General features: G+C 48.0%; 1 protein-coding gene across 1 annotated transcript in view; it reads left to right on the forward strand.

Annotated features, from left to right (window-relative positions):
* The first annotated feature begins 594 nt into the window (after nucleotides 1-594).
* Nucleotides 595-27688, forward strand: part of Hecw2 (HECT, C2 and WW domain containing E3 ubiquitin protein ligase 2) — a 207115-nt gene continuing 180021 nt past the window's right edge. The window contains exon 1 of the mRNA XM_004628611.2: nucleotides 595-912. Coding sequence (XP_004628668.1) covers nucleotides 621-912 — 292 coding nt within the window. The 5' untranslated portion in view covers nucleotides 595-620. The remainder of the gene's footprint in view (nucleotides 913-27688) is intronic.

A 27688-nucleotide genomic window follows, 5' to 3' on the forward strand; every position in this document is an offset into this window, starting at 1 on the left:
TGGGGAGTAGGCAGCAGCCAGGGAACCAGTGAACATGTGGGACCCGGGAGCGTAATGAAGGCTGGGGGGGGGGGCTGGGGAAGTCTGGAGAGGGAGTGTCCTAGCTCTGGCACTCCTGGATGGCCTTTGAGCTAGCTCTGAAGGGCGACTTCCGTGAGTTTGCCTCTCTGGCCGAGGGGCCTGAGCAATAAATTTGTGCTCAGTGTGGTACACTTCAACTGCCGCAATCTGTGTCAACATTTTCTACCTTGAGATTTTAAACTTTAATTGCAGAAAGAAATAAATGAGTGGGCTGGAAAAGGAGAGAAGGGTGCTGTTCTGCAGGGGCATGGTTTGGGGAAGGGCTGCTGAGTCCCCCCCCCCCCTTCCCGATGGCTGGGAGAAAGCGGTCAGGGGAAATCGGACCACAGGTGGGGGACAGCGTTTGCCTTTGGTGACCTTAGAAGTTATTTTTGACACCATCATTTGACAGTACAATAATAGGTTTTACTTCAGTGCAGAGGATTATTACATGGTCAGGCTTTAATCTGACCCCTCCGAGCTCTGGTGTTTTTCACAGCACTAAGGCCTGTGCTGTCTCCCTTGCAGCTCTGTAGGAGGCCGGCCCGGGAGCAGGCAGCATGGCTAGCTCAGCCCGGGAGCATCTGCTGTTTGTGCGGCGGCGGAATCCCCAGATGCGGTACACGCTGAGCCCCGAGAACCTGCAGAGCCTGGCTGCTCAGGGCTCCCTGCCCGAGAACATGGCCCTGCCACGCGCCAACAGCGACACGGACCTGGTGACTTCTGAGAGCCGCTCCAGTCTCACGGCCAGCATGTACGAGTACACGCTCGGCCAAGCCCAGCACCTCATCATCTTCTGGGACATCAAGGAGGAGGTGGACCCCAGTGACTGGATCGGCCTCTACCACATTGGTGAGTGGGGGGGGACCCAAGTGGGGCGGGGCAGAGGGCTGGACCCTGTGCTGGCCCTGTGCCCTGGGGGCCAGGGTTCCATGCACGGACACACCTGTTAAATTTGGGAATTTCCTCCTTCCTGGGAGGAGGAGGAGGAGAGCCCATGGTACTGCACATCTAGGAATTTGGTGGCTTTGTCCGCACCAGGTTAATCCTCAAAACCTTAAGATGGGACAATGCTTTCTTTTTAGTACTTGGGATTGATTGCTCTTGGTCTGCAGTCTCCTTTTGGAAAAGGTGGTGATTAACATTTAGTAACACTTTTACACTGATGAACGATGTCTAGATTTAGATGTCAGTTACAAAAAGGTTTTATTTTCTCTGAAAGTTGAATTTCATGAAGAATAATCTGCAGTTTAAGACATTTTTTGTTGTTGTTTAAAAGTTCCTTGGATATATCCCAGATGGGTTAGATGAAAAGTACATCATCGTCCTCCAGATCAGTGAGTTAGAGAGAGCTGCTTGCTGTAAGAAGAGCAGCACCCGCGCCGCCGAGCCGGCCTGCGCGCCTTCCAGAGGCGCAGGAGCGCCGAGTGAAGCTGCACAGCGAGGCAAAGCCTGCTTTGTTTGAAAGCAAAAATCAAAATTTATGGAGTAACCAAGAAGAAAACCTAAGTTCAACCCAGCAATTAATAAAATCTGACCTGTGCTCAGATTGGAGTGTTTCTAAGTGAAGGAAAGCCCTTCCAAAATTGAAATCACATGTTATATTGGAAGAGATGGTTGTTTTAAATTATAAGCTGTGTTTTTTTTCTTGAAAGAATGAATTGGTGGGGGAAAGGTCTGTTTATGAATCACATCTCAGGGTCCCCCAGATAGGAATTGTGGCTCGTGGGCACATCTGGCAAGATCTGGAGACGGATTTCCTTGCTGTCGCTGGGTGGGGATGAATCCGCGTGTTGCTGATGCCCTGCGGTGCCCAGGGCCCTGCTGGCTGTGGTCAGCAGTCCCACTGCCCATGACCACTGAGGGCAAGGGGGCTCCTGCTGGAATTCTGCTGAAATGCTGAACACACTGGCAGTTGTGCTTCTCTGGAATGGGGAATTTTGTGTAGACTAAAAAGTAAAAATGATGCATATTTATCTGTGGAGCTCCTAATGGTTCATCGTGCTGGGTAATAAGAAATCTAAAATGGCAAAGAAACCAGCAAGTTACTCTTTTTCTTTTTTTCTTATGGCAACAAATAAAGAAGGAAAAGTTCTCCTTGTTCAGCATTATCCATAGATGTGTTTAAATCTTTGTTCAAAGTGCAGGAGAGTCACTGTTGAACAACTGTTCTCTGTTTCGTTATGATCACAAAAAGTGCTTATGGGTTACTCTTTTGGTTTTGATGTAATTTTACATATACCTTTGGGCTTTTTAAAACTTCTTGTTTCATTTTTCTTATCTATTTGCTTTTCTTAATGTAAGACTACAAATGGAAGGTTGTATTTTGAAAATGCTTTATGGGATACGTTTTTGGGAAATAATTACTTTTGCTTTCTTGTATACTTTGTCTTATGGAAGAATAACTTACCCTGTAAGATGCTATAACTATTTAAGGCATGAACACATTACTACATACTTTTTGCATACTTTTCAAACCATTTTCCCGTTCGCTTGTTACCTTTTCTGGCCTTGTCTCCAAGTGACCGAAGCCACAGTTTGCTGCTCCCTCACTTTCCTTGCCAGAGGAGGAACCAGAGGTCCGACTCCAGTGCCGTGCCGCGCTGCCCTCTCTCGTCCTGCCGGCTGCTTTTACCGTTAGTCTCTTCCTCTTGATTCTCAGGAGTCCGACTGTGGTGCACCAATATGTGATTTTCTTCTTTATTTGTCTCAGCACTCTCTGGGCTTTTAATGTTTGTGATGACTTTTGAGAAAACTTTGGTTATTATTTCCAAAAATAATCTTTCTGTTTGTACTTTTGTTCTGAGACTTCAGTTACACCTATGCTAGCTCATCCCATGTCGTCCACCAGAGCCCTGAAGCCACGGTTCATTTTCTTTATTGTTTTCTCTTGATATTCAAAGTCTACGATTTGTATTTATCTTCAAGTTCCCTATTTTTTTCCATCTTCCTCTTCATTATGCTGCCATTCTCATCCAGTGGATTTTCAAATTTAGGTTATTTAACTTCATTTTTAGAATTTGCATTTTTTTTCTTTTTGTAGTTTTTAGTTTTCTTAGGAGTTTCTCTATGTGGTAACTCATGTAGGTCCCATTTTTTTTTTTCATTTGTTTGACTTGACAGGGATATATTATAGCTGCTAAAATATCTGTTTTCTAATTATAACACTTGGACCATCTCAGGGTCAGTTTCTATTGATTGTTTCTTTCCTTGGTTCCTATTTTTATATCTTTTGTATATCTAACAATCTTTGATTTTACACTAGAGGTTACAGACTCTATGTTATAAACATTCTTAGTTCTCTGGCATGATGTTGTTTGTTTATGTCAGCGGGCAGATTTGCTTCCTTGATCTTACGTAGGTTTGATTTCACACTCTGTTAACATGTGTCTGTGGAAAGCCCGATGTAGTTTCCCAGGATTCCTCACTTGGTGGAATTCAGCTTCTAGCTTGGCCTGTGCTGTGAGTTTCATTAGGTCTTGGTTCTTGGCTTTGTTAAATTTAGAGCAGACCTTACTCTAGGATACTGTGCTTATTCCTAAGGGGTCATAAAGACAGTAAAAAGGAATAAGCATTTCTTATGACATCTTAGCTGGATGCTTGCCTTGGTAACTGCTACCGTCTCAGTTCTATAAAGCCTCCATAGCCTCTTCCCAAGCATCTTCAGCTCAACACTGGGTAGAGGTTTACAGGGGATCCCCACTTAGACTTTTTTTGTGGTACAGGGGTAGGACTTGGGACCTTGTGTTTGCCAGGCAGGCACTTATGCCACTGAGCTGTATCCCCATCCCTATGTAGACTTTTGACTCTTGCCCTTCCATAGCCCTTAATATGCCCGTCAGGGGCCTGGTGGGATTGCTTCCAGGTCTAGAGCTCTCAGTATGGCTTACTCCTGTAGTACTGGGCCAGACTGTATTGAAAAGAGACTGATTTCTCTGGGTCCTCAAGCAGAGCTAGCAGTTGCTTGGTCTTAAGCAGAGATGGCCGTTTCTCTCTTGTAGATAGATGAGCTCTTGTGACCTTCAGGTAGGACGGATCTCCTCTCTTTGGTGGGGACTTGGCAGTCTCATGTGGAGAGCCTTGTATGGCACAACTGTGGTCTTTAACTGATTCCATTCCCTATCCTTTCTGTCCCTGCAGGCAGAAGCCTGATAGCGTGTATAATGGGGGAGGGGGAATGGACCCCATGAGTCAGCACAGCCTCTGGCTCAGGAAAGGCTTCAGCCTCTGTGGAAATACAGCCCTTTAGTAGTTCAGGAATGTTCACTGGGCCAGCTGTGGCCAATGGTCTGTAAAGGAAGACATTTACTTCACTGTCCAGTGAAAAGCCTGTGCTCATGAAGATCAATTCTTTGAAAGCTTCCCTTCTGTGCTTGGGACTCTGGTGAAAGGATGTGCTATCCAGAGCGGCTGCCTCCTGGACACCCTGGGGCACCATCCAGAAGCAAAAGCTGAAGGGTGGGAGAGAGGAAAGAAAGCTTGCACGGCGTGCCAAAGGCCATGTTTGAGAAGAGCAAGTTCTCCTGTCTTTGAGTTGCAGTCGTTGAGTTTCTTGTACCAGCAGTTATTCCTGACTCTCCAAGGAAGCTGTGGAGAGGGGAAAGAGTAACAGAAGGCTGACAGCTGCTTCTTGAGGTAGGGTGAGAAAGTGACAGTGGCTGCTTCTGGGTGACCACTCACAGAGCTGTTGGCCTGATACAGTGTGTGCGCAGACCAAGAGGCTGTCTTTGAAAGAAGCAGCATAATTTTCAAAACAGTAAGCCCAAGGCATGTAGAAATTTTCAAAGGAAAATTTGAACAGGATCAGTAATGGAATAAGTCTTTAGGCAGTTGGCAGCCTAAAAACACACAAGGCAGTTTCCCTGGTGACTATCAGATGAAAGGGGGTGATGTGATGTGCTCGCAGAGTAAGCGAAAAGGAGACACAGGTAGGACTGGAAAAACTGGGGCTCCAAATTAAATCATGCGTGCAAGGCTGATATGGCTAAGCAGGAATATGCATAGTGGAGTTTAGTCATTAAGTGTAAGACACTAGGCTGGCACTCCACCTCCTGGGCCCTCCTCCTCTTCAGCCTCCCAAGAAGCCGAGGTTACAAGTGTGTACCGTGCACTGGGCTCCATATTAAATTCCCTGTGGGGCTCTGTGGAGTGAATGTGCTGCGACTCTTGACTTCGTAACAATAGTGCGTCAGGTTTCTGTACCTCTTGGCAGGAAGCAGCCGCGCCCCTTCAGTTGTGTCCTAAGAAGCTACAGCGTTTCCTAGCAACTTCTGGTTTTATTTATGGAACTAGATGGTCTCTATGGAAATGAGTCCCAAAGAGGAAGGAGTTTAGTGGAACAGGAGCTGGTGAGGTGTGGCCTGTTGGCACCGGCGTTTTGATTGTGTTGCTCTTGGCTTACGTTTTCTTCCCAAGAGTGAGTTTGTTTTTATTTATCTAGCTGTTCACCATGTTTTTCTCTATAGAACCCTTTTCACATGACCTTTAGAACTACCTTTCTAGACGGAAAATACAGCCACTGGGATCAGAACAATAAAAATGTGAAAGGCATTTTAGTTCGTCAATAGTTTCTGTTGGAAGCACAAAGAAAAAAGGCTGAGACTGTTAAAAGCACCATGTGCAAACGTTTAGGTGTCCCCTAGCTCTCAGTACATGAGCCAGCCATACTGTCCCTCTCGAAACTCTCTCACACCCTGAGGTTTCAGGGATGGTCACCGTGCTGAGGAGCTGCAGAAGTCACCAGGTTTCTAGAGTGAGAACTCACCCCTCACCGATGTGATAGCATTTCTCACTGCCACATCCGAGCTCAAGTGACACAGATGCTGAAGAGTTAAATTATGGAAAGCTGTAGGGTAAAAGGCCCTCTGCCGCCAGGCCCCCTCGGGACACCCCTCACTTTGAAAGCACTTGCACGGTGTCCTTGCTGCTTTCAGAAGCAGTCCTGGAAGTTGTGTTTTCCTAGGACTCTTTACAAGGTGTGATAAAAGTATGGTGAATGCGGCTGCTAAGTGTCATGTAGTGGAAAGGCAGCTCCTAAGATGACAACACTGTCCTCGTCCACCTTGCTCGCTGGATCTGGCACTGTGTGACATCTGGCTGTTCCCCAAGTGAGAATGACCGGGAAAGGGAAGCACTTTGAATCAGTGCAGAACATCAGGGCAGCCACAGGAGGGCAACTAAAGACACAGAAGACACGTGATTTGAAAGTAGGTGCTACGCTCTACGCTGGTGCTACTCAAATGCTGCTACGTGGAGTGCTATTTATCTATGACTAGGTAAGACTCTTCCTCTCGTGTAAATCAACATACTATCCCCTTCACTGAGACACTCTTGTTATGAAAAAAATTGCCTGGTCAGGTCCACCTCCTAAGGGCACTTGGAGCCTGCTGGGGCTGGATGGGAGCCCTGCCCCAAGGCATTGTGGGCTGCAGCGCGAGGTCTCTCTTGGGCTGCCTCTGCTCACTGCCTGCAGGTTTCTTCGGCAGACATTCCGTGTTTCTGGCTTCTCCCATTTCTCAGTGTCTCCACTGTCCTTTTGGCTTTACTCTTGCAGCTTCATGTATGCTTGGCTTCCCAGGGATGCCACCAAAATCTGGATGGAAACCTCCCTGACCTCATGACTCTCAAATTCTGCATGCCTCTGTGGGTCCTGCACACTCGGGTGACCCTGAGGTCTGCTGCCAGCTCCAGCAGTGGTCAGACTTCCTTGGAGCATGGCCGCAGAGGCCCAGTGCCTGGACAGCTGAGTTCTGGGAGCCAGCTCCTAGCCAGCCTTCTGGAGCAAGAGCAGGGGCTCTGGGGCTCTCTGCTCAAAGCAGAATCTTTCAGAGGAGTTGACCTTTACCCCTTTACATCCTTGAACTAGTGAAAGGTAGAGATTTCCTGGTTCCTGAGATGCTTTAAGCTGTGTTCTGATATTCCTGATGCAAAGTACTGGTTTTTTAAAAATACTAATCTCTTCAGCAACTGAGCTCTCTTCAGCACCAACTTTATAGGCACTTCCTTTATGGTAAAGCTAAACACTTTTATTTATTTATTTTTTTGGTGGAACCAGGAATTGAACTCAGGCCCTTGCGCTTGCCAGGGAAGCGCTTATTCCACTGAGTCATCTCCCTGCCTCTTGCTTTTTTATTTACTTATTTTTTTTTTGCTTTTTTATTTTTTAAACACTTTTTAAATAGACTTTTCTCCTGTTTCTTAGTATAAATCTGTCTAAAAGCAACACCCACACCACAGCCGGGGCATTGGGCTGCCTTGCAATTTCCTGTGCCAGAGAAGTTAGTTCATTGCCTTTCATCTCATTCTCCTGAAAAGCCTCCTTTGTGACAAGCAGAATGTCACAAATTTTCTGCCAGAGCGTGACACACGTGGTCCCAAGCTCAACTGCCAGTGGAGCCCTTGCTCCCAACAGGAACTCCCTGATCCTGCGTTTCGTTGTGTGTATCCCTGGCAGTGCTCTGGTCTTCTGACCAGAGTCTCCCACGGAGCTTCTCTGGCTAGGTTCTCTAAACCTCTCCAGACTCCTGGCCAGCCAGTTCCAAAGGCTTGGTGTAGTTGTGGCAATGACTCCAGATCTCTGGTACCAGAATCTGTGTCCTTGTCGCTATAACAAAATCAACAGTGCTCACAACTTTAAGGAGGAGAGGCTTATAGGTCGGAGTTGTCAGCGTTGAGAGGACAGGTGCTACGGTCAGGTGACTGGTAAACACCATGTCTGATGGGCTGAATGACTCGGGGCAACTAGCTAACCTTTTAGAACCTCAGTTTATTCCTCTGTTAAAAAAAAAAAAAGACTAAGAAAATGTCTAGTATCACGTGGATTGCATGAGATAACGTGCATAAAACTTTCAGCACAGTACCTGGGCTGGCTGTTAAACTCCTGAGAGTTGTGAACTCATTATTTTGGCTTTTACTAGTAGAAACGAGGATGCCTTGGAACCATTCTCCTTCCAGGCTGAAGTGGCAGTGCAGATGTGCTTGCTGGACGGATCCACAAGAAAGGTTTATAGATTACTGTAGCAACCATGTCTGCTTACAGACGACAAAACCTATTTCTTTTTACAGGGCTCTAGAGATGACATACGCACTAGAATATGAATGCCAGAGTCTCTTAAATTCAGCGTTCTATACCCTAAACAGCAACGTACTTCCCCAGGTCATGAGAAAGCTGCAATTAATGATAAATTCAATTAAATGGAACGAAGAAGTAAAGCATTAGGCCTTTCATTTCCAGAATAGCTATCAAATGTAGCTGAGTGCCTATTCTAAAGCCCTTTTCATATGTTCATTTGATTACTGCCAAAGAAGAGTTGTCACAGTAGATAACTGCGTTTTCTTTAGTTAGAAAAGTTGTTTTAGTTGATATCTTTGAATTTTTCAAATGTTCTTAGACAATAAGCTTTGAATATGAACTTTGCTTTTGGAAGCAAGTTGACTCTAAATGCCTTATTACACAGTTGTATGAGGCAAGATAGTTCAGGGTATACTGCAATAACAAATCGCTAAAGACCAAGCACAATAAAAGATTGCTTATCAGTGTTGCTACGCGCCCACCGTGGGCCTGCAGGGCCACCAGGTGCTTGGCTCACACTGTCACTGCGGGACTTGGCCTCGCCACCTTCTTTATTTTTACCATGTTGGATTATAAAGTCTCAGCCATCTTGTCCTTGTGCTGTCTGGTGCCCAGGGCCTTCTTGGTCAGTGCTGGGAGGAGAGAGAGCTGCAGACTCTTTCACCTGCAGCTCAGTGAAAGGTACAAAGGTGACACATTTCAGTCTGGCCAGAGCCCAGCGTTCTGCATCATTAGTATGAGCCTGCCTACATCAAGGGCACCGGAAATGCAGAGAAGCCCCTGGCTCTCCGGGCAGCACTTGGCATTTCTGCCACAGACGTGTCTCTGGCTAAGGGCATGGCAAGCCCAAGACGTCCTCGTGTGGTTGCTGCATGGACAGACGCTGAGGCTAGCACTGCGGAGAAATCAGAAGGCACGCAGCACCGAGGCCCACGGAAGGCAGCAGCTTCAGTCATGCTCGCGGACTGGTGGGAAGCTCAGTTCGGATCACCAGCCCCGTCTTGGGGTTAAACAGTCACTCACACGGGTTGTTAGGAGGAAGTACAAGAGGCAGACAACAGGCTATTCCACGGTTGCTTCCACACTGTCTGGTCAGATGTTGCTAGGCAGATTTATTCCAAGCAAGTTCATTGGGGGTTACTATCATGCAATGGGGAGCTCCGGAAAGGAAGGCAGAGAGAATCAATCCTTGTCCAAGACTGAGCCGGGCCTGTCTCTAGGTGAGGAGTCCCCGAAACAAGCTAACAAGATACACTTCCTGGCTGAGCTACCCTCCTCTCAGCTGCTGTTGGAATGCAAGGCCAGCTGAGCTTTGCCATTTTCTAATTATGGGAACCGGTTGGTCTGCTTCAGCCTGTCTAGTTGTAAGTTTTAATATTGACTGTACACTAGCAAACATCATGCTTCAGTGTACACTTTGCAGGTTGTTAGGAGACTGAGTGACCAGACCTGTGCTGGACAGTACCAAGGACAGTACCATGCCAGAGAGAAAATAATTGTGATGGGGTCTGAATCCATAGTAACACATGGCTGCCTGAGACAATCGGAACCTTCCTCCTTTTCATAGTGTGTGCTGGACTTTGACTCACAGAATCCATGTGTTTTTAATGGCTATTAGAGGCTTCCAAAGACCTTCAGTAGGTTTTCGAAAATTCTTAGGTCACTGCTAGTATCCAAAGAAGCTTCAGTATATGTTATTTCTACAGAGTTTAGTTGCAAACAATACTAACACAGCATCTGTCTGCCTCTGGAATGAGACGGCTTTTATTTTCTACCCAGTTATGCTAGAAATATGAGCTGAATTAACTTCCCAATCTGATTTGTGTCACTTTTCCGCAGGAGGCCTGCATGGTCACGTTAGTAAATGTTAATTAAGTACTGCTGGTGAGTGTTTTGAGGTGGAGTGAAGATAGCACTGGCGTGTGGTTTTGAAACTCTTCTCTCTAATAGAACTCATTACTAAGCCCAGAAAATAACTGCTTCTCATACATGCTAATTTTGTAGTGTTATGTAAGTAGCTTTTGCTACTTCCTTAAGGACTAAGTATAGGCACAGCTATTAATAAACATATTTATGATGACACGTGTTTATCTTCATATTCTTGACGTCTGCTTTAGCGGTTTTAGTCTCTGTGAGCTCGGTGCATGCGTGGCGTGCCTCTCCCCACTGATTGCGTTCAGCCACTGTGTGGCACCCACTGGATTTGTCTGCTGTGGATCATCTTCAGCCTTGTGATTTTTTTTTTTTAATCCATAGTGAGTGAGCATCTTTTAAGATTGATGTGTTTAGCATGTTTACATTTTAGAAAATTATATTGATGTATTTGGACTTCCTATGTCTTACATTTTAGTAGTACTGTTTCTTAGTTATTCCCCCCTCTTTTATGACTTCCACTGAAGCGATGAAGTTGCTCTCCATTTCCACAGCATTCTTAGTTTGGAAATTAAACATTTTTGTTTTACCCCGTTAGGAGTTATCCTTGAGCTTTCAATGTGCGCCTCCGAGTCGGCCAAGCTGTGATCAGCTGGAGCTCCTGAATGCCCGCAGCAGTCTGGAGTCCGCAGGGCATTCTGTTCAGAGCTGTTTCCTCCCCTTTCCTCTTTGTCTTGAGGGTGTTTAACGCCCTGCTATTGTAAGTACATCTTTTCACACTGCCCATTATTATTGTTGCTGTGGGTTTTCAGAGGCAGTAGCTATGTATTCCACATAACAAGAAGGCGGTTTAAAACAGCAGTCTGTTGTATAAGTAATTTTAAGAAAAAGAAGAGCCTTAACTGACTCAGCAGCACAAGTGGACACTGGCTTTGGTTCTCGTACAAAGCCTGCGCATACAGCAGAAGCTGCTTCATAAAATAAATGAAAACATGGGAAAATTCAAAATTTAACATGAAATCCTTATTGATTTACCAAACCAAATATTATCTTTTTTTCTAGGGTTAATGTAGATTCTGAAAAAAAAAAAAAGTGTATGTATGTCCAACCTCTTCTCTTTATTTTGGGTGTTTCTTTAATGGGCGGTTGTGTGTTCCTTGGTTCATTTTCCGCCCTCCCTGTGTGCTGTTGTTTGTAAAGCCAAGACCTTATACCCATCCTGCATGTTGAGCAACAGTGGAGCTGGGAAAATGGTCACTGTCATTATACCCATTTCTGTCAGTCATTTTGACAGCCAGTCCAACCTTACTGTTGAACAGTTACGCAAATATGGACCACTTGTTGGTGGACACTTGAAGTTCCTTTGGGGCCATCCTAGGGAATGTGTGCATTTTCAGTCTGTTTTAAACTGTGGAGTCCAGAGTATGGTAACTCAGATTTAATGGTGCCAGTAAGAGGTTCCAGCTCAAGTCTTTGTAGTTGTAACTTTTATGTCTGGCTTTACTTAAATTCTGAATTATGAAACTCCCAGGATATGGCTCATTAAGAAAACCTTATCTGGGCCAGGGATATAGCTCAGCGGCACAGGCCTAGCAAGTGCAGCGTCCGGAGTTGTATTTCCAGTACCAAGAAAGCGAGCAAGCAAGCAAGCAAGCGAGAAAGCCAGCCAGCCTGGTTTTATTTTTTCTTTCTGTATCAATATCTATAAAATCAGTTCAGTATTATCACAGGCTACATTTTGTCAGCTTACTGGTCTTCATAAGGTCATCTCCAGAGCCATTTAGTGCCATGGTTACAGACAGCCTGAACCAGGCAGTGCCAAGTGGCCCCACTAACCTCAGCACCAGATTGCTGGGTTATGGAGGGATGAGGAGGCTGGATTTGGAGTCAGGGGAGGGACGGACATGGCTTCGGACTCTGACTTCTGCGTTCGTGGGAGCCCTGGAGCGACGCTGAGCCGGTGCCTTCGTGGGTGAGCGGCACGAGGAGAACAGCAGTCCCGAGAGCCTCCTGGGGGAGGAAACAGCAGTTCCAGTGGTTGTTTGGCGCTGCTGCTCCATCGGGGGACACTACCTCCTGCCCCCTCGCAGACTGCTGTGAGCTGCTGCTCTTTGCTACCTGCCAACGAAGTGGAGATGCTGAGCTCGCTCCCAGTCGTGCGCGACCCACAGGTGGGCAGGGAAGAGTCATTGTCCTTGCAGCGTGTTGATGAGACTCCAGGAGCGCGAGGCCCAGAGGTGGGGAGGCGGGGAAGGCGTCAGCAAGGAGGTGAAAGCACGAGACAGATTATTTTGGGGTGTGTTCACAGCAAATACCCTGGCAGAATGAGGGCAGTCCCCCCCACCCCCAGGGGGAGCACGGCTGGAGGGCGCGCCTGCGGACGCCGGCACCCCGCTGGCCGCTTCTGCCGCCCTTCTCCGCCCTTCTCGCCGGGCCTCCTCAGGGTCTGTGCATCTTCCCTGGAGGATCCAGGAGCCACCCACGTGGGCGCACCCTCCAGCGCCCTGGGCAATTGGTGCTTTCTTCACTTGTGCAGAGTCCTCCTGGTCACCGTTTCGGTGCTGATCACAGCGCATGCTCCACACAGGTTAATTAATTTCGGGAAAGAGTGGGCTTTAGGCTACAGCAGTTATGATGTAATATAAACACTCTTACATACCAACTGAAGTGTTACTCAATCACTAGCCTATATTATGTAGTTTTCTCCTGATTATTTTTGAACAGAGCAATTTTGATATTCATAGATTTATTCATTTAACAAAATTATGTAATAAATTTATTATATACTAGGTATCAGAAAGAATTTTAAGCCTATCCTCTTTATCAAGATAATAGCTAAAGGACAGTGATGTTAGCTTTTTAATAATTATTATGCAATGCACTGTCCTTTTGTTTCCTGTTTTTTACCCTTAAAATCTGTCTTCTCTAATGAAACCAGTGTATATTTACATAGGAATAGATTTTTTCCCTGAACTGAGTGTGAAAAATGCTTCGTATTCTGAAATCTTTGATCCTTTTTCTTTCTCTTCTTAGCAGCCTTAGATATTTTCCTGAGAGCTGTGCTTAATTTGCATGGCAAATATCTGCAGCATATTGAAATATACACCTGAATATTCACAATAGAACTTCCCAACCTCCAGTACAGGCAAGTGCTATTGAAATTATTCCTAGATTGAGAAGTTGTTATCTTTTCATCCTGCAAAAATAAGTACTTCTCTTTTGGGTCCATAATTATGGCATAAAATATAATGTTAGAAGTAACTATATTATTGGTTTTTTAAAAATAAAAACCTTGAAATTTGCAACTGGGGATTTATATTGATGAGTAGGATTCTACATATCTGTAAGGCATCCAGATAGGTGGATGTGTTTTCCTTCACATGTACATCTGTGGCATGTTCTGGTGTAATAAACGTTCTAAAAGGAGCCCTTTCAGAACTCTGCCGACCTCTGGAGGAGGCGGAAGCCTTGGCTTGGGGCTCTGTGACAGCACAGTTTTCTCCTCACTCTGACTGCCACGCCCAGCATTTCTGAGGTGTTTCAAGGAGACCAGCAAGGTGAACAGTGCTGTGCACCTGGACTTGGAGCTGCTGAGGTGGGGAGGGCTGCGTGTCACCCCATGGCAGAAAATTTGGGGTACCCGGCCCAGCGTGTGATTTGCTTGCCTGGATGGAGTGCTTTGAAGCTAACACAATTTACTTTTAAAATTTAGGATTATTACTGTAGAGAACTTGAGAGAGACCAGCCAAGATGACCAGGCTCCTGTAAAGGCAACATGGCGTGGAAGGTTTGTGCCTGGATGGAGGCAGAGGGTGAGAAGGCAGTCTGTAGGGAACAAAAAGAAGGAGCCCCCTTTTAGAGGGGAAGAAAGCAGGGGACATTAGGTGGAAGATTTTAATAAACTTCTGTGGTCCAAGTTCTCAGGCATTTTCCCAGCTCAGCGGGCAAAGTTCTTGAAGCATCCGGTGTACATTTTCAGGTGGCTCTAGAGCTCCCCACAGGGCCCCAGGACCTGCGAAATTCCTTGTCCTATCTTAGCCCCTTACCTGTCCTGCACCAGCCGATCGCAGCCCTGGGGCTGAGCCGAGTTCCCTGCGCAGGGTATCGGGAATCGGTCGGATTGGAGCCGTGCAGCTACTTGTGCAGTTCTGTCAGTGCTGCTGGGATCGGCAGTCACATTATCACTTGGCATTTACTATGTGGTGCTGCCTTTGGGGCCCGCAGCGTTCTTAGGTGTCTCAGCTACTCTTCTGTCATTGCTGGGACAAATAATCGACACTCAAAATGAAGAAAGGAAAGGTTTGTTTCACTCATGGTTACTGGAGGGTTCAGTCCACACTCAGCTGGATCCAATGCAGAGAGGCACACGGCAGAGGGCACCTTTCATGGTGGCAGGAAAGAGCAGGAGGGCGCAACGGAGGAGTAACAGCAACAACATGGCCACAGGCAACAATGGCTACAGAGAGAGTCTGTCTCTCTGTCCTTATATTACATTCAGGCTATCCATCCCAGGCTGGGGGAAGTACTCACACCCGTAATCCCAGCATTACTAAGACCTATAATCCCAGCCTTGATTCACCCATAGTCACAGTGGATGATGAGTTAATCTCAAACTCTAGAAGTCACTATCCCATGACTGCATGTGGCTTTGAGGGGACAACTAGATGCAAACCATAACATTAGGTCAAAATAATTTCACTCAAATGTATGGAAACTACACGTATTATTTAAGGGAGCTGGATGCCAGGAAAGTGCTGTTTTTCTGTTTTGTTTTGTTTCTGTCATTTGGCATCATTTAAATACTTCATATTCTGTTGCAGTTCACTTTAAACTTTAGAGTTACGGATGCTTTAGGTTTAGAAAGAACCAGTGATCGTCTCCTCTGTTGTCTTCATTTTACCAGTGAGTCATGAAGGGCTCAGGTGGGGTGCCTCTTCAGTTCTCAGCTGAAGAGAATGGGGGGCCTGAGGAATTGCCCTTGCAGTACATTGCTTCCTAAAGGCAGCGAGGGGAGCCCCGAAGTCACTTTGTAAAGGGGACTTTTTGTGGAAAGCCGAACTTCCCCTTGAAGCCTCAGCTCTGTGATAGTCCTTCTCGGGAGCCAATTCTTCTCCGACTTAGGAGTAGAGTGCTGCCTTGGACTGCATGCCAGAGAAGCTGGGCTGCATTCAGGGGCTCTTAGTGCAAAAACACACAACCGAGCAAACCCTTTCATTAAAACTTAAAGCTGCATTCAAACTAATGGTCTGCTTGGAAGAACCGCACGGCTGGGTCCTGCTCCCTCCCAGGCCGGTCTGGAAGCTTCCCTTCCTCCACCTCTCTTAGGCCCAGCGAGCTGCAGGATGGGAAAAGGAGCGTTTTCTGGGCTCCTGCCAAACATCATTTCTTCGTTGAAGATTTCAGCAAAGATGATTCAGTGCCTCCACTGGGGACTCTGCTAGACCTGACTCATTTTTTCCCCTAGTTTTTAAAGAACTACCTGAGCTAGACCTTGAAACTTACTGTGCTTCTGAGGGAGAGGGGTACTCACGGACGCTGTTATTTTTTTCGGATGGCTTTTATTACGAAGTCTGCAGGAGCACTTTTCGCACTACCTCTTAGTGTTCCTTTCTGGTGGAGTCTGCGTCCAGGGGGTGGTAAAAGTGCAGAGCTGCACAGCTGCCTACAGCTGGGCTTAGGAGGGACAGAGATGGCCTGCTGAGTGCGTACGTAACACAGCACTTTATGCATAAAAATTTAGACATCGCTCTCTAAACTGAAGCTGAGGTGATTTATTGTTTTCTAAAGGTAGATGTGACCAATACTCGAAAGTATCCATGAGCTGAAATAGTTCAACAAAATTTCTTTAATCTCTTCTCCCTTAAGAAAAAGATGCAAAGAAACAAATGGCATGCATGGAGAAAGTTCTTACTCATGAGAGGCTCCAATGGAACCCCTCTTCAACTTTGTTCTCTGGCCCTGGGCTCTTGTGAGCCTGCGATAGCTTGGGAAGTCGCCCCCACCCTGTGAGTGTGTCCTGTTTGGCCTTAGATGTCTCGCCTACCCCGTCTTCTCCAGGCTCCTTTCTTTCTGGGCTGCGTCACTGTCTGGGTCCCCATTTTCTGGGCCATTCTTTTCCTCTTTATTCAGCTCCCTTCTTTCCGCAGCTCTGAAGTCATCAGGCTATTATGGACTTGCTTCCCCGGCAGTCTCCTCACATGGTTTTCCTCAGTCTAGGCTTCTGCTGGTGCTTGTAAGAAGCGTAGTCTTGTACCATGCTGGCCTGAGCCATCTCTCTGTGCCCTCTCATTGGTAGTGTGGCATCAGCAGCGACAAGGGCATTTACGCCACTTCAAACCAGGGTCCCCACCAGGAGGCCCAGGGTCCAGCACCCCACTGCCCAGCCCAACTGTGTGGAGCTGTGGGTGGGGTGCCCTTTGCGGTCAGCCTCCTCCTACTTGCCGCTCCAGCCCCACCTGCCCCTAACACAGGGCCTGACATGGAAAACCAGCTCCTCACTGCCTATTTTGGGGGTCAGTTTTAGTCTTTCAGGTTTATAAGCCTTGGTTCTTCTCTCCTTGGAAGCTGCATGTCTTCCAAGTGCGGTAGCTGCACTGAGAAAGACAGCAACCCTAAATCATTAAATCAGTCTGTCCTCACGAAATCAAGCCCCCAACAAGCATGTCCTACGCAGGCAGAAAAACCCTTCTGGAACATTATCTTTCTCATGAGATGCAACTTGCTAAAGCTAACACACATGGAAGTAAGTGGCAAAGCAGGGGTTTGAATGCAGGTCCATCCAGCCTCACGGCACTGACCGCCAGCCTCTCCTGTAAGCATTGTATGCAGGGAAAGGTGATGATGCAAGTTGTATTTCAAGGGTTAAGGACATGGTCAATGTTCAAAAATAACAAGTGGGACACATCCCAGCTCAGTTGCAGCACCGTCCCAAAGTATAAGGTCACCGCTGTCTGCCCATGCTTGGATAAGCTCCTTGGCCACCCACGTTGGACTTGGTTGGAGAGCTGGTCCTTTACATGGCCACCAGGGAGGTGTTGATTTTTTTTTTTTTGCAGAACTGGGGATTGAACTCAGGCCCTTGCGCTTGCCAGGCAAGTGCTTATTCTACTGAGCTATCTCCCGGCCTGGGAGATATTGATTTGATGGAGGATTTCTCTAGAGCTGGGGATGGTGTTTTTGCTATTAAACATGGAGAAGAGGAACTGCTCCTCCTCACGTCAAATGAGGGGGGCTTGATGGATCTGCCCCAAGTGCTTCAGCCTCATTGGCATTAGAGACTGATGCTGGGCTATGGCCATGCCTAGGGAGGTGAGAGGCTGTGTGCTGACCGTGGCTGGCACAGCCTGAGTTGCTGTGACTGAGGGTCCACACCTGTGGACCAGCTATGTGGGGTTGGCCCTTGGCCCACCTCAGGTCCTGGTGGGAGTGGCTGTTCCTGCTCCCCAGGAGGACCTAGGGCAGCTGATGCTACCTGGGGTCACCGGGTGAAGGCCTCACAGGACAGTGTTGGGACCACCTCCACCTCCAGCAGGTGATGCTACCCAGGGTCACGGGGTGAAGGTTCTCAGGACAGTGTAGGGACCAGCTCTACCAGACATCTTGTGGTCTCCAACCTCCCTCGCCTCAGCCCTGCAGCCAACCTGAGAGCCACATCAGCAGGAAGCAGACGTGGTCGCTGCCCATTTTCTCCTAGGCTTTCTGCTAAAAGTAGCCCCAAGCAAAGGGTGCAGGATTCATTGTGCATCATCTTCATTGACATTTGAGGCTTGCGACTGTTATACAGGACTGGGTGTTTTCTCTACAGACATTTTTGTGCCTTGCTGTGACCACAGTTCTTTTCACAATCTCAGAATGACCAGAAAATCCAAAGGATCAGCTCATCCAGTGCTGTGCGAAAAACCTGTCCCAAGAAACACTCTAGGCCATGCAGCAGGGTAAGAGAATAATGTTACTTGGGCTGGAGGTGCAACTCTGTGGCGGAACACTGGCCTGACAGGCAATATACAACAAATAGATGAGTGAAAACGGTGATAGATAAAAGAAACACAATTCCATAAAAAGAATAAAGTTGTGGTAAGTGCTGCCCTACAGTTTTCCTTGCTCAAGTTCACTAAGCATTCAGGTATAACATTTCTATTGGAAAATAAATGATTGAAAGCTTTTCTTGGGCTTGGAGTATCAAGTGCTCACTGCATCTCCAGATCTGCTTGGCTCGACATTTCTACCACAAATGAGGTGTTCTAGGAACGGAGGTCCATCCTGGGCTCAGCCTTAGATTCGGCGGTGACGCTGACCCGACCGTGCTGGGTGAACAGAGATCCAGACCGGGGATGGGGGAAACTGCCCCTCTTCTCCCTCTGCTTCCCAGTTGAGCTGACTGACAGCTGTGCGCCAGTCCACTGGAGAGAACCACTTTTGAAGAAATATTCACATAGCATCAGGCTCTGAACTATTTATGGAAAAGCAAAGCATCTCTCTTAAAAAGGAGCAAAGAAGGTGCAGTCAAGGACTGTCTTCTGGGGCCTTTTGATGTCTTTGTGTCAGTGGGAGATGGCTGATCGCCGAGGGTGGCGGCAGAGTGATGAGCTCATACCAAGGACAGGACCTGTCTCTGTCCTTGAGGCAGGAAGCTCAGGTTAACTGGAAGGAGGTCGCCTGTCCTCAGAGGGACATTGATGTTTCTAAGGACACCAGCGTCAGGCCAGGCTGGGCGAGAAGCCGGGGGCAAGAGGCTGGGTAGAGGTGGACTGGCTCCCAGAACAAAGCCAGGCCTCCAACGACAGTGTGGAAACAGGCAGAGGACAGTGTCAGTTTTTATTCTGTCCTTCAGTGTCCCCGTGACAGTATTTGTGCAGCGCTCTTGCATTTAGCGAGCTTTGCCCATGACCCTTTCTTTGGTAATTCTTAGGGCATCTGTCCACCTGCTGGACCCCAGAGGAGCAAGGTAGCCAGGTTGTTCTCCAAGGTCAGGTGGATGGGGTCGGAAAACACCAAGTTCACCTCATAGTTTCTGAAGTCAGAGGGCTTTTTCCAGGTCTTTACTGTTGTGATTAACAGCTATGTAACTTTAAAGGTTCCCTGCTATTTGGGGCAAGCTTTCCATTCACAGATGCTATGGTTTGTGTCTAGTTGTCCCCCCCACAGCCTCGTGCAGTCATGGAGCGGGGACTTCTACAGTTTGAGATTAACTCATGATCCACTGGGATTATGGGTCTTGGTACTGCTGGGATTATGGATGTGAGTACTTCTCCTAGCCTGGGGTGGTTTAAGAGAGACAGGCTTCCGCTCTGCAGTCATTCTTGCTGCTACTCCGCCATGTTGCTTGAGCTCTCTGCTGTCCTCTGCCCTGCGCCACTCTGCCTTGGAGCCAGCCGAGTAGGACTGAGACCTCCAGTGACTGTGAGCTAAATACATCTTTTCTTCCTTCATTTTGGGTATCGGGTATTTTGTCCCAGCCACAAGAGAAGAGTGACTGAGACAGTGGAGTAAGACCAACTTGTTCACGAAGTGGAAACCTTGGCCCCGAGAAGTGGATGGGGCCCACGGGGTACAGGAACCACTGCCCTGAGACCTGCCCTCTGACACACAGGGCTGTTATCGTTAGCTGTGTCAGGTGTCTAAGTCTTGGCCTTAGATAATGGTCTGAGCCTTGTAAAATCCGAGTGAATCCAAGTAAGTGGGCGGTAGTGTCCCTCCCCTAAGATTGCCATGTTGGAGTTCAAATCTTGACACATTAAAATACAGTCTTGACTGGCGATTGGGTCTTCACAGAGGCTCCTTAAAGGTGGTAAAGGAGCTCCCTGGGAGGTGGGCTCGTGTTGTGGCTGTTGTTCCATGTGTGCTCAGACAGTTGTGTGTGGGCGAGAGACGGGCTTCCTCAAGGCCCTCTGAAGGGAATAGCTTGCCAACGCCTCCATGTCAGACTTCTTGTGTGCAGAACTGTAAAGCAGTGCATTCCTGTTGTTTACGATACTCAGATTACAGCGCTCATTACGGCGACCCCTGGAACCAGTGCAGAATGGTTTTGCTTAAACGCAGGCACCGTAACCCCATGATGATTGCTGACTTCATCACTGCGGTTTTGCACAAAGCCATTCCAGGTGCCAAGCTAACAGCGCCTGCTTAGAACCCGCGAGGCTTCGCCAGCTACCCCTTTGCCCTCTTCTGCCTCGGCAGGGCTTCCCTGGATGGCACCATCTGCTCTGCTGGGAGCTCCTGGAGTTTGTTGTCTGAGGTCTCTCCAAGGCCATCCTCCTCACATGAACCAGGGCTGCTTTTGTAAACTGCTGTTTTGTGGGATTTTTAACTTCTGAACAACACCAAGTGGCTACCTTCAGACGTGATAGCACCCGCTTGATAGGAAGGCACCTTCCTGTGTTCAGCCTGCCAAGCGCTGGGCTTATAGGTGCCATCGTAGTCTCAGCGCACCCTAGGGGTGGGGCCAGCACCCCACCCACCCCACCCCATGCTGGGGATCAAACCCCGGCTGCTGCGCTCTGCCTATGCAGGCTCTTTAGTCGGCTGAGCTATCTGGCTGGCCCTGGCAAATTGTGACTCTGGTGACCCCATTCCATGCCTTTCCCATTATGTTGCCAGGACTGTTTCTCCCCACATGTGGGACATGGGAAATACGGCACTGTCACTAGACTGCGACTGAGCCTGGGTCAGCCCTAGATTCTTTGCTCACCATGTTGATCACATCAGGAGGGGGCCATGCACCGGGACCCTGATCTGGAGCACGGCACGGGGCCCGTGGAACTTCTCCCCCGTGCAGCCCAGCAGCTGTCAGTGCAGAGACTCAGACGCTGCCTGATGTGAAACCTAGGGCTTTTCGAAAGAACACTCGGGCTTTACATATTCAGAGTACAGTCTACGGAACTGAGCTAGAACAACTCACCTATTTTGTATTGTGAGGAAGACTCAACTCTGACGTATTTAGTAAATTCTTTGAGTTTAAATTCCGAGTGCCAAGTGGTGCGCTAGGTATTGAGGATGCTGGAGTACGGTTTTGTGGGAACCTAGTGTGCATGAGGAGATTTGTGAAGGAGTCTTTCAGTGCAGCCTTCTGAGCATGACACACATGTGGGGCTCACGGTGACAGGCAGAGTCGGGTTCCCTTGTTGCCTTCATTCATTGATTTAGCTGATGGAAGAGCATTCCAGTCTCTCTGGCTCAGAGACCGGAGCATCCAGGCAGGGAAGAGTGGTCCCAGAGTGAGCTCTAAGTGAGGGTGACCTGGGCAGCTTTCAGGGGCAGAAGGAAGCCGTGTGGCTGAAACACACTGCCATACTAGGGAACTGGCACGTGGCATGGTCAGAGTGCTGGGCAGGGATCTGGCCACAGAGAAGCCTGGAGTCAGTGTGAGGAGTTCAGGCTTTATCCAAGAACCACAGAAGCCAGCAGGGGATTGCAAGCAAGAGCAGCAAAATCTGACCTTCGAGATCATTTGGGTTGTGCAGGGAGAAAACTGAGGCCAGTCTGTCAGCAGAGCAGAAAGGAGGGACAGGGACTTCTGCTGGACTAGCAGCAGGACAGGTGAAGGAGAATGTGTCTAGGATAGAGTGGATGTCAGCATGAACCCTGGGACACAGACGTGGGCCGCTGTGGAAAGCAGCAAAACAGAGCTGGTGCTTTGATTTTCAGGCCAAGTGTTCCAGTTCACCAAAACAGGAGCAGTTGCGGGGCAGGAGGAGGAACAGGCGGGCAGTCGGGAATCATGGCTCCGGTGTGCTCCCGTCTGACATGGCCTTTTGCCATTCTGCCAGAAAGCTCCTGAAGGAGGAAGCTAGGTCTGAGAGCCAGGAGGCTAGGAAATCTTGGTAATAGGGTGGATCTGTGAGCTGGAGGAGCTTCCCCTGGAGGGGGTGTACGGGAGGAGAGGGCCTAGAGCCTGCAGCTGAATTCAGGGAAGAGTCTGCAGAAGTCAGAGGAAGAAGGCGGGAAAGGAGCCCTGGAGAATGAAGTGGCTGGAGGCCATGAAAGTAAAGTAGAGGATCATGGAAGAGGAGGGAGGTCGAGTCAGGGCAGAATAGCAGGGTGAATGGTGGGTATGGCCAGAAACTGAAATGGAGTGGGTGGGGAGGAAAAGGCCAGCAGGAGGCGGCTGGTTTGTTCTAGGCATTTCCTGGGGATTTGGTAATGCAGAGGGGCGGTGAGGAGAGGAGCGTGAAGTGGTCCTTGTGTTTGGAGATGACCCAGTCCACCATGTGCACAGGGCGGGATTCGCTGCAGAAGAGAAACCTTGGAGAGGGGAGAGCAAGGGACTTGGAGCACAAGGTTAGGGGCATAGATTTTGACAGGGGCAGGGACACTCATCTAGAACAGCAAACATAGAGAACACAGAAGAGATGCACCTTGGGCCAGTGAGATAGCTCAGCCGCGTGAGTGCCTGCCTGGTAAGCACACTGGTCCTGAGTTCATTTTCTGATACCAAAAAAAAAAAAAAAAAAAAAAAAAAAAAAAAAAAAAAGAAAAAAGAAAAGCACCTAGTGGCAGGGAGTGGTGGATCTTGCCAATGAAAATGTGGATTTGTCATGTCTGTTTTTAATACTTATGATGACAGAGATAAGTAAACAAGGGATGTAGCTACCTCGGGAACCGAGAGACTGTTTAGCAGAGCCAGGTAGGAAGGGAACCCTGCTAGGCCGAGGCTGGCTGTCATGAGTCTAACATATGAGCGGTGTGTAGTGATGTTGTGGTTTTGCTGCCGGCTAGACTGACAGTGCTGTCTGGATAGCCGCTAGTCTGAGCATCACTGGGTGTCCCCACAGGACGACGTGGAGGGGAAGAGAAGTTAAAGGGATAAGCAGAAGGTGGTGTTAGAAATGGGTCACAGAGTCCAGTGGGATAAAGACATGACTAGGGGGTGATCTTAGGGGAAAGGCAGCCACACGGCATGATTTCAGAAGGAAGCCTGGGGGCTGAAGTCATCTTGGAGGCTGCTACATCTTGCCTTTCTTCACGGTGGACTTCCTCAGGCTGATAGCCTTTGAGTGTGCAGAAGTCAGGCAGCATGACTTATAGGGCCTGAGATATGACTTTGGATATGACCTAGGACAGTCGTGAAACATGAAGGGGATAGGCGCGGTCTTTTAAGATTTTCTAACCGCACTCTGAGGCTGCTACATTTTGCCTTTCTTCATGGTGGACTTCCTCAGGCTGATAGCCTTTGAGTGTGGTTATCTTGGGGAGAATGAATTTTCCAGAATGTTTTGGTTGTTTCCTAGAAAACTTCAAAGCTTGAGAATTTTTTTCACCAGCAAGAGGTAGGGGTAGAATTTTAAGGAAATGACTCAGGCTCCGGCAATCAGCCACTGTGTCGCCGAGGATCAGGCAATCCAGGCACATCTCGCCAAAACGAGCCTCAGGGTAACTGTCTTCTTATAAGGACATTTAGCAAATTATGGCATCTTGAAGATCTGAAGGTTTGCGATCACTGAATCTCTTTCATCCGAGGAGATGAATTTTTAATAAGAGTCTTTTTCCCCTGGAAGTCCTTTTTCTTTTAGGTGGTGGAGATTGGACATGAGCTTCGTGCGTGATAGGCAAGCGCTCTACCACTGGCCGTGTCCCCTGCCCTGGGAGCCTTTAATGACCCATCTGCACACAGAGACACTGAAGCACGTGTTGCTCTATTAGCACCCTTGTTATGGTTTGTGTACAGATGTTCCCTCCAAGCCTCTTACAGTCCTGGGGCAGCTTCTGGAGTTTGTGAGTGATTCTTGATCCAATACTGGGATTGCAGGCGTGAGTGCTACACCTGCCCTGGGGTGGGCAATCTACATTACGACATAAGGAGGAGAGAGGGGCTGGCTAGCTGCCGCGGCTGCTTCTCCCTTTGCTCTTGCGCTTTGCCTCTGCCATGAGCGGCTGCTCTGTGCCGTGTGCCACTCTGCCTTGGAGCCAGCTGAATATAGACTAAAACTTCTATGACTGTGAGCTAAACAATCCTTTTCTTCCTTGACTTTGGGTATTGGGTATTTTGTCCCAGCAACGAGAGAAGGGTACCTGAGACAATCATCATGTTTCATTTTTCAAAATAATTAATTTGGTCCAGGGTTTCACTGGGCAGCTCAGACTCATAGTGATCCTCCTGGCTCAGCCACCCCAGTGCCAGGATGACAGGCATGTGCCACCACACCCAGTTTCTGGGCCCACAGAACACACCCCAGGATCCAGGGAAGCATGTGGTGCCAGGATTTGAACTTAGGCCCCTGAACTTGCCAGGCAGGTGCTTAGACTGCCGAGCTGTCTGCCCAGCCCAGCATCATCATGTTTCTCAACACATCTCTACGAAACACTTTTCTTGCACATTATCAACTGTTACAGTATCAAATGCAGCATTAGGTGTCATCTGAGTGACTGCCAGTTACTTAGAGCTTAACACTGGTCACCACTGGGGGCGCTGCAGACTGACAAAAAGCTCCAAGGCAAGAGGGTCCACCCGTTAAGTCACTGTAACTTTATTTTGTTGAAAAATATTTCAGTTTCCTGCACAATACGAATCTTAAATATATAGTCAACCTACTGAATTAAGTAGTTGACCATAGATATTTTGCTTGCTGTCTTATCATTTATTTACAGACTTACTTTTTTGGTAGGGCTGTTGTCACAGGCACACTGCGATAACCTGGATTAGGTGTCGGGAACCACAGCTCCTCCGGCGTAGTACACGGCACTGTCCCCCAAGAATCAGAGAAGCTGTGGAGCATGTCTGCCAGGACTGTGCGAGGGAATATGAAGTGGGAGAGCTATCGCAGAAGACAGTAATCGAGTGCAGCTTGTGGGACTGAGTCTCTCTCACTTGGGTCCCGTGTTGCATAACAGCTTCAATGTTTCTTTAAGATAAAAAAAAAACAAACGCCATTTGCAAACAGTCTTTCCAAAAACTAAGGTCCATGCAGGGCTGTGGTGCCCACAAAGGCTGCGCGCAGCTTCCCCGCTTTCCCAGGCATGTGTCTCTCCCAGGCCTGGTTACTGCGGGGCCCTCTCCCCTGAGAGCCATAACTGAGCCCTTTATTTGACGTTTGACTTTTCCTTGGGAATTTTGTTTGACACTGGAGGAAGAAGGAAGAAGGTGGTGAAAAAAATAGAACTTCTTCTCCAGGATCACAGATAGAAGCTCTTTGAAAGTATGTATTTTATTTTAAAAGATCCGTGAGGGAATATTCACGTTTGTGGGCACAACACGTTTGTGGGCGGCGTTTGTGACGTGGCCTGGGCTTCTCAAATTATTTCATAAGAGAAGCACCTGATCCATATGTTTGAGGAGTTTTTAAAGAATATTAAAAAATTTTTTGCCGTAAGAGGGCTTTATTTTTTTAAATTCTAATTCTAATAGTAAAATTCTAATAATAAAAATTGGTCTTTCACCATTAAAGAAAAGATGTGTCACTGTGGGATGAATAGGATTTGCGGACCCACAGGCGCACCCACAGAGGGACTTGTAAACAGTATGCGCTGTGCTGCTCCAGTATTCTTTAAACTCTCTCGTTTTCATTTTTTATCTCGGGCATCTCTGTCCTAATGCCCACTGTTTCTTGCTTCTTCAGCGTGCTCCATAATGTGACTGGCACAACTGCTGTCCCATCTGTGGGCATTTGGCCGCCATATCCGACATTTGATCTTTCAAGGACGGGGGCCCCAGTCTCCACCCAGTTTTGCTTTTTGCAGTTTCAGTTACCTGGATCACCTCGTGTCTGGAAATAGCAAGAGGTCGATTTTAGAAGTACCCTAACTTACCGTAAGTTGGGAGATACTCACTTCCTGAGTGATGCGGCAACATCGCGCTCTGGCCTGCCCTGGCCTGCCCGGTGCCACGCCCTGCTCGCCGGCTCGGGCTCCCTGCACGTGCTCCCTGCCGGTCACTTCTCACTGGGCCTGGCTCTCCAGCTGGCCGGCAGTCAGTGTCCTCGTGCTTGAGATCAAATCAGGTATGCTGAAGAAAGGTGCTTCCTGTAACGAAAAGGTGCGAGTGCACTGAGGCCTTTTGGTGGCGTGAGACTTCACATTGTTCTATTTTACTGTTTCTTACTATAGTGAAGCTCTTACTGTGTGCAGTCCACAAATTAAGCTGTCGTTTGTAGATATAGGTAGGGAAAGAAATGGCATTGATGGACTTCTGTGCATGGGCTTCCGACACCCTGCTACCGAGAGCGCGCCTGCTGCCGGGCTGAGGAGACGTTCCTACTGATAGGTTTCTTCAGGTGAGTCTGTGCAGCAGAGAAACAGGCGGAAAGAAACAGGGAAAGGGACTTTATTTTCTCTGAGGACATGGAGAGGATTTGGGGAAGATAAGGAATTCTCTTGGTTGGAACAAAGGGAGGCTGAGACTTTTACGGCTTTTGCCAGAGGTGGAGTTTGGAGGGGATGTTTAGATACACCTGAGGGGCTGACTGGGGTCTTCCCTGAGGCGGCGGGAAGGGTGGAAGTAAATTATGTCCTGGGCTGAGTTGGAGAAGAAGCAGGAAGTGGTCTTGGGAAGACGGGCTCTCGCTTTAAGGGCATCAGCCATAGTAGATGACCACCAGGATGATTTCAGCAGTTCACACTAGGGCCAGAATGTATCATTGCCATCTTTTGGTTGTTATGAAAAGGGGTGTTTTGTCTCTTAGACTGCTTCCTGCTGAGGGGGGGGGTGTCGCATTAGGGGAGAATGCCCATGTGGAAGTTAGTGTCAGGTGTTTCAGCTAGGACTAGAAGTTTTTATTAGTGAAGGCTCACATCAGAGACTGAAGAACCTTGAAAAAGTTTAAAAAGACAGCATGTTATGAGTCCACGATGTATCATGATTAAAGGACGTAGGAGAGAAAGCAAGAGGGGGGTCTATGCTTTGGATGTGTTATTTTATCATGACTATGCTGAGGAGAAAGAGTGTTGATCTTTAGTCTTTGATGTCAATGAGAGGACAGGGAGGTGAGGTCATCCGTGAGACTGCGACACAACCGTGTTGGGCCTCTTTAGAGGTACAGAAGGAGGTGATGGAATTGAGAGGGTTACGGGTGGAAATAGTGACAGAAGGAGCCTCTATGACCATTACGTGGATTTGCTGTATAAGAGGAGTTACTAAGGCTGGAATTGTCTCATGTGTGATGGGTTCACTAAGGTGGCGGGGTACGTGGACTGTGATAGATTGTTTTAAAGTGAACCTCCTCTCGTGTTATTGTGGCTGTTGTGAGTGTGTAGAGGCATGGAGTCTATGTGTAAGCTGTGCTGTCTGGCTGTTTAGAAACGTAGGCTACTGCCTGAAAGGATGTCTATGGTACTGTGACCCTGAGAGGCGGTGTATAGGGTAAAAGGCTGAGTTGGATTGGGTGAAGTGAGAGCTGGGGCCCTTAGGAGGGCCTGTTGTAGCTTGTGAAAGGAGGAATGTATAGGATCAGCGGAGTCAAGGGGCCCTAACAAGGAACCATTTGATGCCTTTTAGAGAGGCTGTGCCAGAGAGGTGAAGTTGGGAACCCAGAGGCAGAAGAAATTAACCAGACCAAGGAAGGAAAGAACTTGCTGTTTTGTGGTGGGCACCTGAAGGTCACAAATGAAAGCTTTGTGGTCGGCTGTGATCGCAGGAGTAGTAGGAGGGTGAGTCTTAGATACTTGACTTCTCATGAGGCTGTGTGAGTTTTGAAGGGAGAGATCCTGTAATCTTTTTTTTTTTTTTTTTTCTCCGAATGCCTTCAGGGCAGGTTT

Source organism: Octodon degus, unplaced genomic scaffold, assembly GCF_000260255.1.
Source record: "Octodon degus isolate 3935 unplaced genomic scaffold, OctDeg1.0 scaffold00025, whole genome shotgun sequence".
NCBI lineage: Eukaryota > Metazoa > Chordata > Mammalia > Rodentia > Octodontidae > Octodon > Octodon degus.